The sequence below is a fragment of the Pseudophryne corroboree genome, chromosome 6 (assembly GCF_028390025.1).
Source record: "Pseudophryne corroboree isolate aPseCor3 chromosome 6, aPseCor3.hap2, whole genome shotgun sequence".
Taxonomy (NCBI): domain Eukaryota; kingdom Metazoa; phylum Chordata; class Amphibia; order Anura; family Myobatrachidae; genus Pseudophryne; species Pseudophryne corroboree.
The window spans coordinates 334,304,850-334,321,595 of NC_086449.1; the positions used below are offsets into that span (position 1 = coordinate 334,304,850).

At 46.6% G+C, this 16,746-nt stretch overlaps 1 protein-coding gene across 1 annotated transcript in view; it reads right to left on the bottom strand.

Annotated features, from left to right (window-relative positions):
- Positions 1-16,746, bottom strand: part of PTPN9 (protein tyrosine phosphatase non-receptor type 9) — a 79,024-nt gene that overhangs the window by 30,356 nt on the left and 31,922 nt on the right. Inside the window, exons 7-9 of the mRNA XM_063926406.1 lie at positions 14,673-14,995; positions 13,396-13,486; positions 2,036-2,105 (exon numbers count right to left, since the gene is read on the bottom strand). Coding sequence (XP_063782476.1) covers positions 2,036-2,105; positions 13,396-13,486; positions 14,673-14,995 — 484 coding nt within the window. The remainder of the gene's footprint in view (positions 1-2,035; positions 2,106-13,395; positions 13,487-14,672; positions 14,996-16,746) is intronic.

Sequence of the window (16,746 nt, forward strand, 5' to 3'; positions counted from 1 at the left end):
TTACACATGCACACATCACCACACATCACTCCTAGTCTCTACTCTGCTGTTACACATGCACACATCACCCCCACACTGCTCACATCACCACACATCACTCCTACTCTCTACTCTGCTGTTACACATGCACACATCACCCCCACACACATCACACCTACTCTCTACTCTGCTGTCACACACGCACACATCACCCCCACACTGCTCACATCACCACACATCACTCCTACTCTCTACTCTGCTGTTACACATGCACACATCACCCTCACACTGCTCACATCACCACACATCACTCCTAGTCTCTACTCTGCTGTTACACATGCACACATCACCACACATCACTCCTAGTCTCTACTCTGCTGTTACACATGCACACATCACCCCCACACTGCTCACATCACCACACATCACTCCTACTCTCTACTCTGCTGTCACACATGCACACATCACCCCCACACTGCTCACATCACCACACATCACTCCTACTCTCTACTCTGCTGTCACACACACACACACACACACACACACACACACACACACACACACACACACACACATCACCCCCACACTGCTCACATCACCACACATCACTCCTACTCTCTACTCTGCTGTTACACATGCACACATCACCCCCACACTGCTCACATCACCACACATCACTCCTAGTCTCTACTCTGCTGTTACACATGCACACATCACCCCCACACTGCTCACATCACCACACATCACTCCTACTCTCTACTCTGCTGTTACACATGCACACATCACCCCCACACTGCTCACATCACCACACACATCACACCTACTCTCTACTCTGCTGTCACACATGCACACATCACCCCCACACTGCTCACATCACCACACATCACTCCTACTCGGTACTCTGCTGTTACACATGCACACATCACCCCCACACTGCTCACATCACCACACATCACTCCTACTCTCTACTCTGCTGTCACACATGCACACATCACCCCCACACTGCTCACATCACCACACATCACTCCTACTCTCTACTCTGCTGTCACACACGCACACATCACCCCCACACTGCTCACATCACCACACATCACTCCTACTCTCTACTCTGCTGTTACACATGCACACATCACCCTCACACTGCTCACATCACCACACATCACTCCTAGTCTCTACTCTGCTGTTACACATGCACACATCACTCCTAGTCTCTACTCTGCTGTTACACATGCACACATCACCACACATCACTCCTACTCTCTACTCTGCTGTTACACATGCACACATCACCCCCACACTGCTCACATCACCACACACATCACACCTACTCTCTACTCTGCTGTCACACATGCACACATCACCCCCACACTGCTCACATCACCACACATCACCCCCACACTGCTCACATCACCACACATCACCACCACACTGCTCCCATCACCACACATCACAGCCACACTGCTCCCATCTCCATGCAGCACACCGACACTCTACTCTGCTGCTATTATTGCACACATCACCACACATCAGAGTCAAACTGCTCTTATCTCCATCCAGCACACTCACACTGCTCCCATCTCCATGCAGCACACTCACACTGCTCCCATCTCCATGCAGCACACTCACACTGCTCCCATCTCCATGCAGCACACTCACACTGCTTCCATCTCCATGCAGCACACTCACACTGCTTCCATCTCCATGCAGCACACCTACACTCTACTCTGCTGCCATTATTGCACACATCACCCCCACACTGCTACTGCACACAGCTTACCCACCTTACTCCCAATCACCGTCATCACACAGCATACCCACCCTGCTCTTATCACCATTCACCATCATAGCACAGCATACCCAGTCTGCTCCTATCACCACCAGCACACAGCAATACCCACCTTACTCCTGCTCATCTAACAATCCTCTAAGGTGCACCTCTAACAATCATACAGCATATAAAGTGGAATACATTTTCTATTATAGATACTGTAGATAGATAGATAGATAGATAGATAGATAGATAGATAGATAGATAGATAGATAGATTTCAAATTACCTTGTGTTCCAATGTACATATTCTTCTGTAGATATCCATCCATAAAGCTGGCATTTATATAGTCCGAGCGCTAAAATATAAAAGTATAGCTACAGCTGACTGTGTACAGAAAACACAGGTATATTTACAGTACACATGCTTTTCTAGATCTGCTTGATGAACCAATAAGATAATGAGATGTAATAGCCTGCATTTTTTTGGGCACCAACGTGACTTTGTTGACATAGTTGCTAGATTTAAAGCGTTAATTAGCTTTAAAGGCCTAACCAACCTGGTTTTGCCTTAAAACTAATTGACACTTTAAACCTAGCAGCTATATTGCATAAATCGCACCTGTGTTCGCAGATCACAGGCTATTACATCTGGGCTAATGTGTGGTCTTTAACATACATTGATCCAGCTATGTTATCAGGAGAGGTAAAGCAGACCCTTCCGATATACAGTGCACCCGGAAAGTATTCACAGCGCTTCACTTTTTCCACATTTTATGTTACAGCTTTACCAAAATGGAATAAATTAATTTTTCCCCTCAAAATTCTACACACAATGCCCCATAATGACAACGTGAAAAAAGAACACCTATCTTTGGGCAGTTTCGGCCATTCCTCTTTGCAGCACCTCTCAAGCTCCATCAGGTTGGATGAGAAGCATCGGTGCACAGCCATTTTCAGATCTCTCCAGAGATCATTTAGAGTTGTCCTGAAGCCACTCCTTTGGTATTTGGCTGTGTGCTTAAGGTCGTTGTCATGCTGAAAGATGAACTGTCGCCTCAGTCTGAGGTCAAGAGGACTCTTGAGCAGGTTTTCATCCAGGACATCTCTGTACATTGCTGCATTCATCTTTCACTTTATCATGACTAGTCTCCCAGTTTCTGCCGCTGAAAAAACATCCCCACAGCATGATGGTGCCACCACCATGCTTCACTGTAGGGATGGCATTGGCCTGGTGATGAGCGGTGCCTGGTTTCCTCCTGGCATTCACGCCAAAGAGTTCAATCTTCATCTCATCAGACCAGAGAATTTTGTTTCTCATGGTCTGAGAGTCCCTCAGGTGCATTTTGGCAAACTCCAGGCAGGCTGCCATGTGCGTTTTACTAAGGAATGGCTTCTGTCTGGCCACTCTACCATACAGGCATGATTGGTGGATTGCTGCAGAGATGGTTGTCCTTCTGGAAGGTTCTCCTCTCACCACAGAGGAATGCTGTAGCTCTGACAGAGTGACCATCGGGTTCTTGGTCACCTCCCTGACTAGTGCCCTTCTCTCCCAATCACTCAGCTTAGACGGCCGGCCAGCTCTAGGAAGAATCCTGGTGGTTCTGAACTTCTTCCATTTACGGATGAGAGGTGCCACTGTGCTCACTGGGACATTCAAAGCAGCAGATATTTTTCTGTACCCCTCCCCAGATTTGTGCCTCAAGACAATCCTGTCTCGGAGGTCTAAAGACAATTCCTTTGACTTCATGCTTGGTTTGTGCTAAGACATGCACTGTCAAGTGTGTGCCTTTCCAAATCATGTCCAATCAACTGAATTTACCACAGGTAGACTCAAATTAAGCTGTAGGAACATCTCAAGGATGATCAGTGGAAACAGGATGCACCTGAGCTCAATTTTGAGCTTCATGACAAAGGCTGTGAATACTTATGTACATGTGACTTCTTAGTGTTTTATTTTTAATAAATTTGCAGAAGTTTAAAAAAAAAAAATTTCACGTCATTATGGGGTATTGGGTGTAGAATTTGAAGGGAAAAAAATTATTTATTCCATTTTGGAATAAAGCTGTAACATAACAAAATGCAAAATGTGAAAAAAGTGAAGCCCTGTGAATACTTTTCGGATGCATTGTATATCTAAAAGGGACACTCCTCTCTTCCTAAAGTAGTATCAGTCGGGGCGCTGATTTTATATAAGACTGACAATGATACATATTTCTCAAAATTTGCAAAAGCACAAATAGTAATCATGAGATAAACACCCAATACAGATGCTGAGTCAGTGGAAATAATTAGCAATAGTCTATATTTTGTTTACATTTATAAAAGTAAATAGTACACTGCTTAATTTATAACTCTAATAGTACGCAGTGACAGATAATACAGGTATAGGCATTTGAAGGATGACAAGTAAACAATAAAACTGCACTTTTAAAGCTTAAAATAAGAATTTACTTACCGATAATTCTATTTCTCGGAGTCCGTAGTGGATGCTGGGGTTCCTGAAAGGACCATGGGGAATAGCGGCTCCGCAGGAGACAGGGCACAAAAAGTAAAGCTTTAGGATCAGGTGGTGTGCACTGGCTCCTCCCCCTATGACCCTCCTCCAAGCCTCAGTTAGGATACTGTGCCCGGACGAGCGTACACAATAAGGAAGGATTTTGAATCCCGGGTAAGACTCATACCAGCCACACCAATCACACTGTACAACCTGTGATCTGAACCCAGTTAACAGTATGATAACAGCGGAGCCTCTGAAAAGATGGCTCACAACAATAATAACCCGATTTTTGTAACTATGTACAAGTAATGCAGATAATCCGCACTTGGGATGGGCGCCCAGCATCCACTACGGACTCCGAGAAATAGAATTATCGGTAAGTAAATTCTTATTTTCTCTATCGTCCTAGTGGATGCTGGGGTTCCTGAAAGGACCATGGGGATTATACCAAAGCTCCCAAAACGGGCGGGAGAGTGCGGATGACTCTGCAGCACCGAATGAGAGAACTCCAGGTCCTCCTTAGCCAGGGTATCAAATTTGTAGGATTTTACAAACGTGTTTGCCCCTGACTAAATAGCCGCTCGGCAAAGTTGTAAAGCCGAGACCCCTCGGGCAGCCGCCCAAGATGAGCCCACCTTCCTTGTGGAATGGGCATTTACATATTTTGGCTGTGGCAGGCCTGCCACAGAATGTGCAAGCTGAATTGTATTACACATCCAACTAGCAATAGTCTGCTTAGAAGCAAGAGCACCCAGTTTGTTGGGTGCATACAGGATAACAGCAAGTCAGTTTTCCTGACTCCAGCCGTCCTGGAACCTATACTTTCAGGGCCCTGACAACATCCAGCAACTTGGAGTCCTCCAAGTCCCTAGTAGGCGCAAGGCACCACAATAAGCTGGTTCAGGTGAAACACTGACACCACCTTAGGGAGAGAACTGGGGACGAGTCCGCAGCTCTGCCCTGTCCGAATGGACAAACAGATATGGGCTTTTTTGAGAAAAACCCCACCAATTTGACACTCGCCTGGCCCAGGCCAGGGCCAAGAGCATGGTCACTTTTCATGTGAGATGCTTCAAATCCACAGATTTGACTGGTTTTAAACCAATGTGATTTGAGGAATCCCAGAACTACGTTGAGATCCCACAGTGCCACTGGAGGCACAAAAGGGGGTTGTATATGCAATACTCCCTTGACAAACTTCTGGACTTCAGGAACTGAAGCCAATTCTTTCTGGAAGAAAATCGACAGGGCCGAAATTTGAACCTTAATGGGCCCCAATTTGAGGCCCATAGACACTCCTGTTTGCAGGAAATGCAGGAATCGACCGAGTTGAAATTTCTTCGTGGGGCCTTCCTGGCCTCACACCACGCAACATATTTTCGCCACATGTGGTGATAATGTTGTGCGGTCACCTCCTTCCTGGCTTTGACCAGGGTAGGAATGACCTCTTCCGGAATGCCTTTTTCCCTTAGGATCCGGCGTTCCACCGCCATGCCGTCAAACGCAGCTGCGGTAAGTCTTGGAACAGACATGGTACTTGCTGAAGCAAGTCCCTTCTTAGCGGCAGAGGCCATAAGTCCTCTGTGAGCATCTCTTGAAGTTCCGGGTACCAAGTCCTTCTTGGCCAATCCGGAGCCATGAGTATAGTTCTTACTCCTCTACGTCTTATAATTCTCAGTACCTTAGGTATGAGAAGCAGAGGAGGGAACACATACACCGACTGGTACACCCACGGTGTTACCAGAACGTCCACAGCTATTGCCTGAGGGTCTCTTGACCTGGCGCAATACCTGTCCCGTTTTTTGTTCAGACGGGACGCCATCATGTCCACCTTTGGTATTTCCCAACGGTTCACCATCATGTGGAAAAACTTCCCGATGAAGTTTCCACTCTCCCGGGTGGAGGTCGTGCCTGCTGAGGAAGTCTGCTTCCCAGTTTCCACTCCCGGAATGAAACACTGCTGACAGTGCTATCACATGATTTTCCGCCCAGCGAAAAGTCCTTGCAGTTTTTGCCATTGCCCTCCTGCTTCTTGTGCCGCCCTGTCTGTTTACGTGGGCGACTGCCGTGATGTTTTTCCCACTGGATCAATACCGGCTGACCTTGAAGCAGAGGTCTTGCTAAGCTTAGAGCATTATAAATTTACCCTTAGCTCCAGTATATTTATGTGGAGAAAAGTCTCCAGACTTGATCACACTCCCTGGAAATTTTTTCCTTGTGTGACTGCTCCCCAGCCTCTCGGGCTGGCCTCCGTGGTCACCAGCATCCAATCCCGAATGCCGAATCTGCGGCCCTCTAGAAGATGAGCACTCTGTAACCACCACAGGAGAGACACCCTTGTCCTTGGATATAGGGTTATCCGCTGATGCATCTGAAGATGCGATCCGGACCATTTGTCCAGCAGATCCCACTGAAAAGTTCTTGCGTGAAATCTGCCGAATGGAATTGCTTCATAGGAAGCCACCATTTTTACCAGGACCCTTGTGCAATGATGCACTGACACTTTTCCTGGTTTTAGGAGGTTCTTGACTAGCTCGGATAACTCCCTGGCTTTCTCATCCGGGAGAAACACCTTTTTCTGGACTGTGTCCAGAATCATCCCTAGGCACAGCAGACGTGTCGTCAGGATCAGCTGCGATTTTGGAATATTTAGAATCCATCCGTGCTGTTGTAGCAGTATCCGAGATAGTGCTACTCCGACCTCCAACTGTTCCCTGGACTTTGCCCTTATCAGGAGATCGTCCAAGTAAGGGGTAATTAAGACGCCTTTTCTTCGAAGAAGAATCATCATTTCGGCCATTACCTTGGTAAAGACCCGGGGTGCCGTGGACAATCCAAACGGCAGCGTCTGAAACTGACAGTGACAGTTCTATACCACGAACCTGAGGTACCCTTAGTGAGAAGGGCAAATTTGGGACATGGAGGTAAGCATCCCTGATGTCCCGGGACACTATATAGTCCCCTTCTTCCTGTTCGTTATCACTGCTCTGAGTGACTCCATCTTGATTTGAACCTTTGTAAGTGTTCAAATTTTTTTAGATTTAGAATAGGTCTCACCTAGCCTTCTGGCTTCAGTACCACAATATAGTGTGGAATAATACCCCTTTCCTTGTTGTAGGAGGGGTAATTTGATTATCACCTGCTGGGAATACAGCTTGTGAATTTTTTCCCATACTGCCTCCTTGTCGGAGGGATACCTTGGTAAAGCAGACTTCAGGAGCCTGCGAGGGGGAAACGTTTCGACATTCCAATCTGTACCCCTGGGATACTACTTGTAGGATCCAGGGGTCCTGTACGGTCCCAGCGTCATGCTGAGAGCTTGGCAGAAGCGGTGGAAGGCTTCTGTTCCTGGGAATGGGCTGCCTGCTGCAGTCTTCTTCCCTTTCCTCTATCCCTGGGCAAATATGACTCTTATAGGGACGAAAGGACTGAGGCTGAAAAGACGGTGTCTTTTTCTGCAGAGATGTGACTTAGGGTAAAAACGGTGGATTTTCCAGCAGTTGCCGTGGCCACCAGGTCCGATGGACCGACCCCAAATAACTCCTCTTCCTTTATACGGCAATACACCTTTGTGCCGTTTGGAATCTGCATCACCTGACCACTGTCGTGTCCATAAACATCTTCTGGCAGATATGGACATCGCACTTACTCTTGATGCCAGAGTGCAAATATCCCTCTGTGCATCTCGCATATATAGAAATGCATCCTTTAAATGCTCTATAGTCAATAAAATACTGTCCCTGTCAAGGGTATCAATATTTTTAGTCAGGGAATCCGACCAAGCCACCCCAGCTCTGCACATCCAGGCTGAGGCGATCGCTGGTCGCAGTATAACACCAGTATGTGTGTATATACTTTTATATGATATTTTCCAGCCTCCTGTCAGCTGGCTCCTTGAGGACGGCCCTATCTATAGACGGTACCGCCACTTGTTTTGATAAGCGTGTGAGCGCCTTATCCACCCTAAGGGGTGTTTCCCAACGCGCCCTAACTTCTGGCGGGAAAGGGTATACCGCCAATAATTTTCTATCGGGGGGAACCCACGCATCATCACACACTTCATTTAATTTATCTGATTCAGGAAAAACTACAGGTAGTTTTTTCACATCCCACATAATACCCTCTTTTGTGGTACTTGTAGTATCAGAAATATGTAACACCTCCTTCATTGCCCTTAACGTGTGGCCCTAATAAGGAATACGTTTGTTTATTCACCGTCGACACTGGATTCAGTGTCCGTGTCTGTGTCTGTGTCGACCGACTAAGGTAAACGGGCGTTTTAAAACCCCTGACGGTGTTTTTGAGACGTCTGGACCGGTACTAATTGTTTGTCGGCCGTCTCATGTCGTCAACCGACCTTGTAGCGTGTTGACATTATCACGTAATTCCCTAAATAAGCCATCCATTCCGGTGTCGACTCCCTAGAGAGTGACATCACCATTACAGGCAATTGCTCCGCCTCCTCACCAACATCGTCCTCATACATGTCGACACACACGTACCGACACACAGCACACACACAGGGAATGCTCTGATAGAGGACAGGACCCACTAGCCCTTTGGAGAGACAGAGGGAGAGTTTGCCAGCACACACCAAAAAACGCTATAATTATATAGGGACAACCTTATATAAGTGTTTTCCCTTATAGCATCTTTTTATATATTTCTAACGCCAAATTAGTGCCCCCCCTCTCTGTTTTAACCCTGTTTCTGTAGTGCAGTGCAGGGGAGAGCCTGGGAGCCTTCCCTCCAGCCTTTCTGTGAGGGAAAATGGCGCTGTGTGCTGAGGAGATAGGCCCCGCCCCTTTTTCGGCGGGCTCGTCTCCCGCTCTTCAACGGATTCTGGCAGGGGTTAAATATCTCCATATAGCCCCCGGAGGCTATATGTGAGGTATTTTTTGCCAAAAAATAGGTTTACATTGCCTCCCAGGGCGCCCTCCTCCCAGCGCCCTGCACCCTCAGTGACTGCCGTGTGAAGTGTGCTGAGAGCAATGGCGCACAGCTGCAGTGCTGTGCGCTACCTTAAGAAGACTGAGGAGTCTTCTGCCGCCGATTCTGGACCTTCTTCTCTTTTCAGCATCTGCAAGGGGGCCGGCGGCGAGGCTCCGGTGACCATCCAGGCTGTACCTGTGATCGTCCCTCTGGAGCTAATGTCCAGTAGCCAAAGAAGCCAATCCATCCTGCACGCAGGTGAGTTCACTTCTTCTCCCCTAAGTCCCTCGTTGCAGTGATCCTGTTGCCAGCAGGACTCACTGTAAAATAAAAAACCTAAGCTAAACTTTTCTAAGCAGCTCTTTAGGAGAGCCACCTAGATTGCACCCTTCTCGGCCGGGCACAAAAATCTAACTGAGGCTTGGAGGAGGGTCATAGGGGGAGGAGCCAGTGCACACCACCTGATCCTAAAGCTTTACTTTTTGTGCCCTGTCTCCTGCGGAGCCGCTATTCCCCATGGTCCTTTCAGGAACCCCAGCATCCACTAGGACGATAGAGAAAAGATGATTTAGAAGTATATTGTTTTATAGAACTAATAAGAGCCCCAGTCTGGGATAACTTGTGCTTTCAACATAGCTTTCAATACATATGCAGTTCTTGTAGGTAGGTTTCCAAAAAGAAAATACATATTTGGGGGCAGATGTACTAAGCCTTGGAAAGATAAAATAGAGAGAGATAAAGTAACAGCCAATCAGCTCCTAACTGCCACGGGGTTCAATATGAATGACTGGCCGACGGGATGCAGGCAGTCACAATATCTGTGAAATCCCAACAGGGGTGAGGTAGGTATGTTCCCCCTCTCCCCTAACCCTCCCTTCCCGCAGCCTAACCCTAACCTCCCCTCGGTAGTGCCTAAACCTAACCCTAAAATCCACCCCGCAGCCTAACCCCAACCCCCAGGTGGCATCTAAATGTAACACCCCCCGTCTCTAACCCGTCCGCTTATGGCCGGGATGCCGGTTATCAGGATTCCGGCGTCAGTCTCCTGACCATTTTGGGTGTCTGCATTCTGAAGGGTGTCAGGATTCAGGCATCAGCCTTCCGACTTCTGGGATTCCAACAGCCGTCATCTTAACCACCTTACCTTTCATGCTATGTTACAGGATGTGTTTGAGAATGACAGTTAGGAACTGACTGGTTGGTAGTTTATCTCTCTCCCAGGTTTAGTACATCTGTCCCAAAGTACCAGCTAATCAGCGCTTGTCATTTTTCAAACACACAAGTCCATGTACTAAGGGGAGAAATGGGTAAAGCACTAAAAACCCTGTACATACCACTTCTCTTTATTAACAAAATTAATTTTCACTGTCTGCAGCCCACTAGTGCTAACAGCAGGCTACAATATTGGTGCTGTACCTGGGTCACTAGCGCTGCCATAGGAACCTATGGCGGCGCTAAGTGTCCCAGGTATTATTAATACCCTTTTCACACCACAATCCCAAGTCCAGCCCAATCACTGAACATGGGTTTCAAGTCTGGTCAAACTGCAGGCTGGACCCGGGGGTTTATAGACATTTATTCAATTTAATGTATAGAGCTAATATAGACTGCTGTCAGCCAACAGCAGGTCACATGACTTAGAAGCTGCTGGAAGCTGCGCAGGTTATGCGCCACCTCAAGTTACACAGTGACTTTTATCTGTGAGAGGGCGATGAATCCAGTGACCGGTAGATAGGAGAGGCGGTTGAGGTGCTTTTAAATGACAGCCGCAGCTTGGAGAATGGGCCTTGCGGCATGGGGAAACAGGCCAGTGACGGCGACTGTGGCTGAGGTATAGATAGACCAGCCCATTGTGACACAGAAAACGTCTGTAATTCCCAATTACACTGCACCGCTCCTACCACCCAGGAGGATAGGGACAGAACTTCCCCGAAGATAATTTAAAACTTCCCAGCAGCCCCATCTGCACTCTTATTATAAGTAGATTGAATACCACAGGCAGAAGAGCAGATGGAAAGTGATTTTGCCAGGGACAGAGACACTTTATTTCCCTACATAGTAAAAGTGGACAGTTCATTCAGAAACATGCAGCACCTTCACCATTAACAACTAGCCACAATTTATAGACTTTCGGTAATGGAGGTGGCAGGACTAAGCAGAAGCAGCGTGACAAAGGCCGACGGTTTCACATTATTCTGGCTGGCTGCCTTATGCCAGCCAGAATAATTTACAGCTAGCGACTCCTACAGAAACAGTGCTGAGCATTGACTTTATTCAGAGACTAAGGGTGCGTGCACACTAGACAATATCGTGTACGATTTGGACACATCATTCACGATATTGTCCAGTGTGTATGCACACTGATAATGCACACTTCCACGCATTTTCAGTGATATCCTCCGTCGGACCTGCATGCAGGTCTGATGGGTGACATCGCCAGCGAGGGCCCTCAACCACCCACCATTGTTCGACACTGCCAGCATTAGCAAGTGTGTATGTACTTGCTAATGCTGACACCCCTGCCGGGTCCCGTTGCTGACGACATTACATTGTTGCGAGTCTTCCAAGAGTGTACATAGCTTAAGGAAGAACACAGTTGTCAAGAGATTATTATTGTTGTACACTATCAAAGGATATTGTTGCATGAAGCATTGAATATCTTCAGACAGGAAAGGAGCGGCAACACTCTCTAGTTAAATAGAGCTAGCTATGTTTTATCGGTTGTCACCGCATATTTGCAACATCAGCTTCAGGCTTTTAACTTTTTTCTCCAGGAGATTAAACATTAGCAGTGAAAAGTGCACAATAAACTCAATCCAGCTGGCTGAACATTATAGAGGTCTGGGCAGTAGAGAGCCTGGCTGGGCCCAGGTACTTTTCTGGGGGCTTGGTCTAATCACAGGAGGCGTGGCCATTTACCCTTAGAAAAAAAATGTTAAAAATTTGTATTTTAAGCACCACCCTGACCACACATTAGCCCAGTACACAGCAGCGTGTGCTGGGCTGAGGAGAAAAGCTTCAGCTGCTGCTGCCAGGTAAGAGGGGCAGGACCTGGGCCCCCATTGGGACCCTCTATCAGACCTGGGCCCAGGTAATTAGTACCCTTTCCCTGTCTCTCTGCGCCACTGATAGAGGTATAGGGGCCCCCCGATTATAAAGTAATTCTTCTGTGACAGTATTTCTTTGTAGTGTATTTAGATTGCTACTTATTGACATTGCACATTGTACTTTGTTATGGAAAACCCTTTCCAAGCTCTTTCAGTGGAGAAAAGCTTTGCAGAATCGTTTCAGTGTAATAAAATACTGAAAGGCAATTGTGTAATTAATGTCTATGTGTAATATTTTAACTGGATTGTGAATTACCAGTAAACCTTGCTCTTTTTTAGAAGCTACAGACACCAGGTTTAGGTGAGGAATACCAGAAGAAATAAAGTAATACAGTCATCCAAAGTATCACATTTCCTAATACTTACCCGTAAATTGTTACATTTCTGCTGGCTCTCCATAGGGTTTGAACGATACCGGGTCAGTCAACCCAGATTACCCATTCACACTGCCCTGTAACCTGAGTCATTCCTGGACCAATCCGGGTTGCTACACGAGTTGGATTCCCAGATTACTGAACCTGGGTTAACCCTTTCACAGTGAGCTGTGACACGGTGTTATTCTGGCAATAACCTGGGTTTTTGTGGCGTTGTGAAGAGGGTAATAGAGAAGAGGTCACATACCATTGGGTGTCATCTACAACAACGGTTTTGCCTCCTCTTGCTAGCGTTATCTATCTTTCATCACTGAAGAAGCAGGAAGTGAACGCTTTCACTTTGGCCGGATGTTAATAAATTTGGTTTAAGATAAAAACTTTTCTGCTGCTGCACTGCATGGGACTTGGGAGAGGTGAATCACACACAATGCAGCGGCAGCATGTGTCACACTGTCACCATCAAGGGTATGATTTAACGTTCACCCTCCGCGGAGGGGCAATTTTACGTAACATTTGTGGTAGCTGGCTCCTGCTTCACAAAGCAGGAGCGTCTTTTTCTCCACTGTAAGTGGAGTTATAATGCATGGACCCCACACCATGTAACATGGCAGTTAGGAGCTAATGGGCTGGTACTTTCTCTCTCTCCGCTTTATCTCTTTCCAAGGATTAGCAGCTCACTATTCTCTGCAGCTACATAAAATACATAACACAGGTGTGTGCATAAACATATATTTACATCATGCCAGTTGACACGTTTTAATTTAACCCGCGTTTGGTCCAGGCATGGGACATCGCCATAACGATTTCGGTCACGGTTCACAGCAGCTCTGAGGATAGGTGAGAGAGAAAGGTTACGGTTATTGCAAGACACAAAGTATTTTTAATATGGGCAAGGACTAAAATATTAATATGGTGGCCCATGTACCCAGTTAGATTTAAATTAGCATGTGAGTAAACTACAAAGTACACCAATATACCACAGCAGATTTTTGTTTGTAGACCCACAGGGCTGCGGATAATAATCTGCAAATCAGGGGTGAGATCGGGCTGGGAGAGGGCGAATAACAGTCCTGTTGCTGGTGTTTACACTCTGTCAGAGCAACTCACCCCCTTTGCATGTTATTGGATTGAGCCCATAGATTGTGATTATTCAATCTGACCAATCTAGTAATAGTGTTTGTGCCTGACCTCAACGGACAGATTTTAGTTTTCTGATTGTTTAAGGCATAATTTGTCTTCCTAGAGACCAGATCAGTTGGTTAGCGATCTGTCAGGTTATCTGTTATCCTCTATTAACAAACACATGGTCCGGGGTTGCGTCTCCATATTCTGTATCCAAACCCTTTATGTTGTTTTTCTTTTGACTAAACAGACTCCTGTGAGCACCTTCGTAAAATCACATAATCCTCAAATTTCTTACATAGAATACCACACATTAGGCCTGATTCAGTGATGCTAATGCCGTCACAGCTGCAAATGTGTACACAGATACTATGCGAGAATGTGCTAATGCCTCAGCTGCCTGGATCTGTACTGAGACGCCCACCAGCAGTGTTGCGAGACCCAGCGGCTGTGTACAAAGACGCAGCATCACAGATCGGATGATCATTAGGCTTCTGAGTAGCCCTATGCTCGCACAGCATCGCTGCAGGAAGTGAGACGCTGGAGCTACTGTTACTATGTACATGATCGTAGACACACCCCAAAAATGGTTTTGACATGCCTGTGTTCTTGCTGCCACTCCTCGTAACGGACCACAAACTGTCACTGACTGTCAAACACTTTGCGAATAAATCCTCTCTACAACTAGCATCACACAATTATTGCAGCACATGCACAATGCGACTTGACACAAGCATAATTGGTCGATAATCACTCAATGCGAAAACATTAGATTTGCCTATAGGATCAGGCCAATTGTCATGCGCACACTTCATCAATAATACAGTTTGAGACTGCCTCTCCAACACAGTTTTCTTTTCTAACCCAACGCCTACACTTTCTCACACTTACAGCGACACTGTGAAAGACCCATCTGGTTCCTCATTTCTTATTGCTTCATACTCATCACACACTCCACGTTTCCCTAAAGAGCCAATGTGTTCTTTCAACTGATCCAGTGTCATGCTTCCAGGTAAAGGCCTATGCACACTCCCTCTCTGTCCTTTTTCTAGCACCAAAACCACCTCATCCAGTGGATCTGGCCTGCCTGCACGGCCAGGTAGGAGAAGGCAGTTCCAGGAGCCAGGGTCCCATGGAAGTAGTCCGCCTAGAGACTCAGGAAGACACTGTGGAGGTAAATGCTGGAGAAGTTCACTCATGCTCACCATGTGAACCTGTAGAGATGGAAAAAATAGCAAACAGTACATGCAATAGATTAAAGGGACAATCCCAGGTACGTACTATCTTACTACAACAACATTTTCAGAGGTTTCATTTCAGAGATTACTTTTAGCATGTAATTATGGGGTCTATTCATGAAGCAGTGAAAAGTGTGGAGAAGTAAGCCAGTGGAGAAGTTGCCCATGTCAACCAATCAGTATTGAAGTAGCATTTATAATTTGCATACTATACAATTGTACGGAGCAGCTGATTGGTTGTCGAGGGCAACTTCTCAACAGGCTCATTTGTCCACTCTTTCACTGCTTCATGAATAGACATCTCTATCACTGGAATGTTTTCAGAACAACAAATTTGGTGTGCAGCAGTGACGTGGTGTGGTGAATGGCTGGGAAGGCACACATGGGGATGGGTTTGAATGCTGAGAGCCTGTCTCACCCCTTATTCACTGTAACTCTCCCCTCACTACACTAAGCTACAGTGTCTACTGAGTCTCCTACTTGCTGCCGCTGACTGAGCTCCGACTACAGTGCACTTCCTGGTCACATGACACATCAGAGCATAATGCCCGCCTCCACTCTCTCAGAAGCATGCCTCTATTAGCTCCCTTTCTGTGCAGATTTACTGCCCGAGGTGTGGTCCCGCCCACATCTCTGCAAAGCAGTGCGACTATAGAACCAAGGCAAAGCTGTTGCCTCATCTCTCTGCAGCTCCAGGGAGGCTACACAAAACTGGTGAGTGTTAACTATAAAACTTATTACAATAAACAAAGAAATGTTTATGTTATAAATATCTTATTTGTATTATTCTAATCATTTTTATACAAAATCTTAGGGTTTGATAGGGAGTATAACAGGGGAGGCTTTGCCACTGATGAAGTTAAGTTATTAGGTCTAACTAACAACTATAATTCAGGCTTTTTCTAGAATACACTCTCTTTAAATGCTATATCCTTGGATATTTCTTTTGGTTAGGAATTTATGTAATCCATTTTTAAAAATATTGATTGAGTCCACCATCACAGGTTGAGCATCCCTTATTCAAAATGCTTGGGAAAAAATAACCTCTCTGCCGGGTCCCCTTCAGTGCTCAGTTGCAACTCTGGCCAGTTCAGTGAGAGTGCGGGAGCTAGGGTTGGCGGCGGGTGTAGTGAACACGGCTCCGACCATTGCTATGCTGCTACTCCCGGGCCGGGCTCGTTGAAGAGACCTTTGGCGCCCGGACCGGGCTCGTTGAAGAGACCTTTGGCCGGGGCCAGAGAAAGGCCAGGTCCCCCATTGGTAGAACAGCTTCACCACTTTTCACGGCTAGGGGCACCTGGAAGTGCCTGCTAGCCTAACTTCCGAATTGCGCTCCAATGAATCGCAAGTACTGGAAGCAGTGTGAGCCAGCCCAACCTGAGTGTGAATCGGCCTGGCTGAGGGGGGTATGAGACCGGCCCATCGGAATCTGTCATGGTGTCCTGGTGAGCCAATCCGCCCCTGGAGTAGTCACCAGACCAAAAGGACAAGGTTGAACTGAAAATGGTGGAGGTTCCCACTGCAGTCCCTACCTGGTGGGTAGCATACATGCCATGCAGACAGTTTACTTGTAAGTTTACCTCATGAAAGCTTTCTAAGATGCTTTATAACCACTCTTAAATCAGCATCTTATCTTAAGCCGAGGTTAAATTTTGTCTCAATAAGCACCAGCCATTACATAAAAAAATTATGAATGCGATTTAATTTTTTAATCTGTATCATTGTCT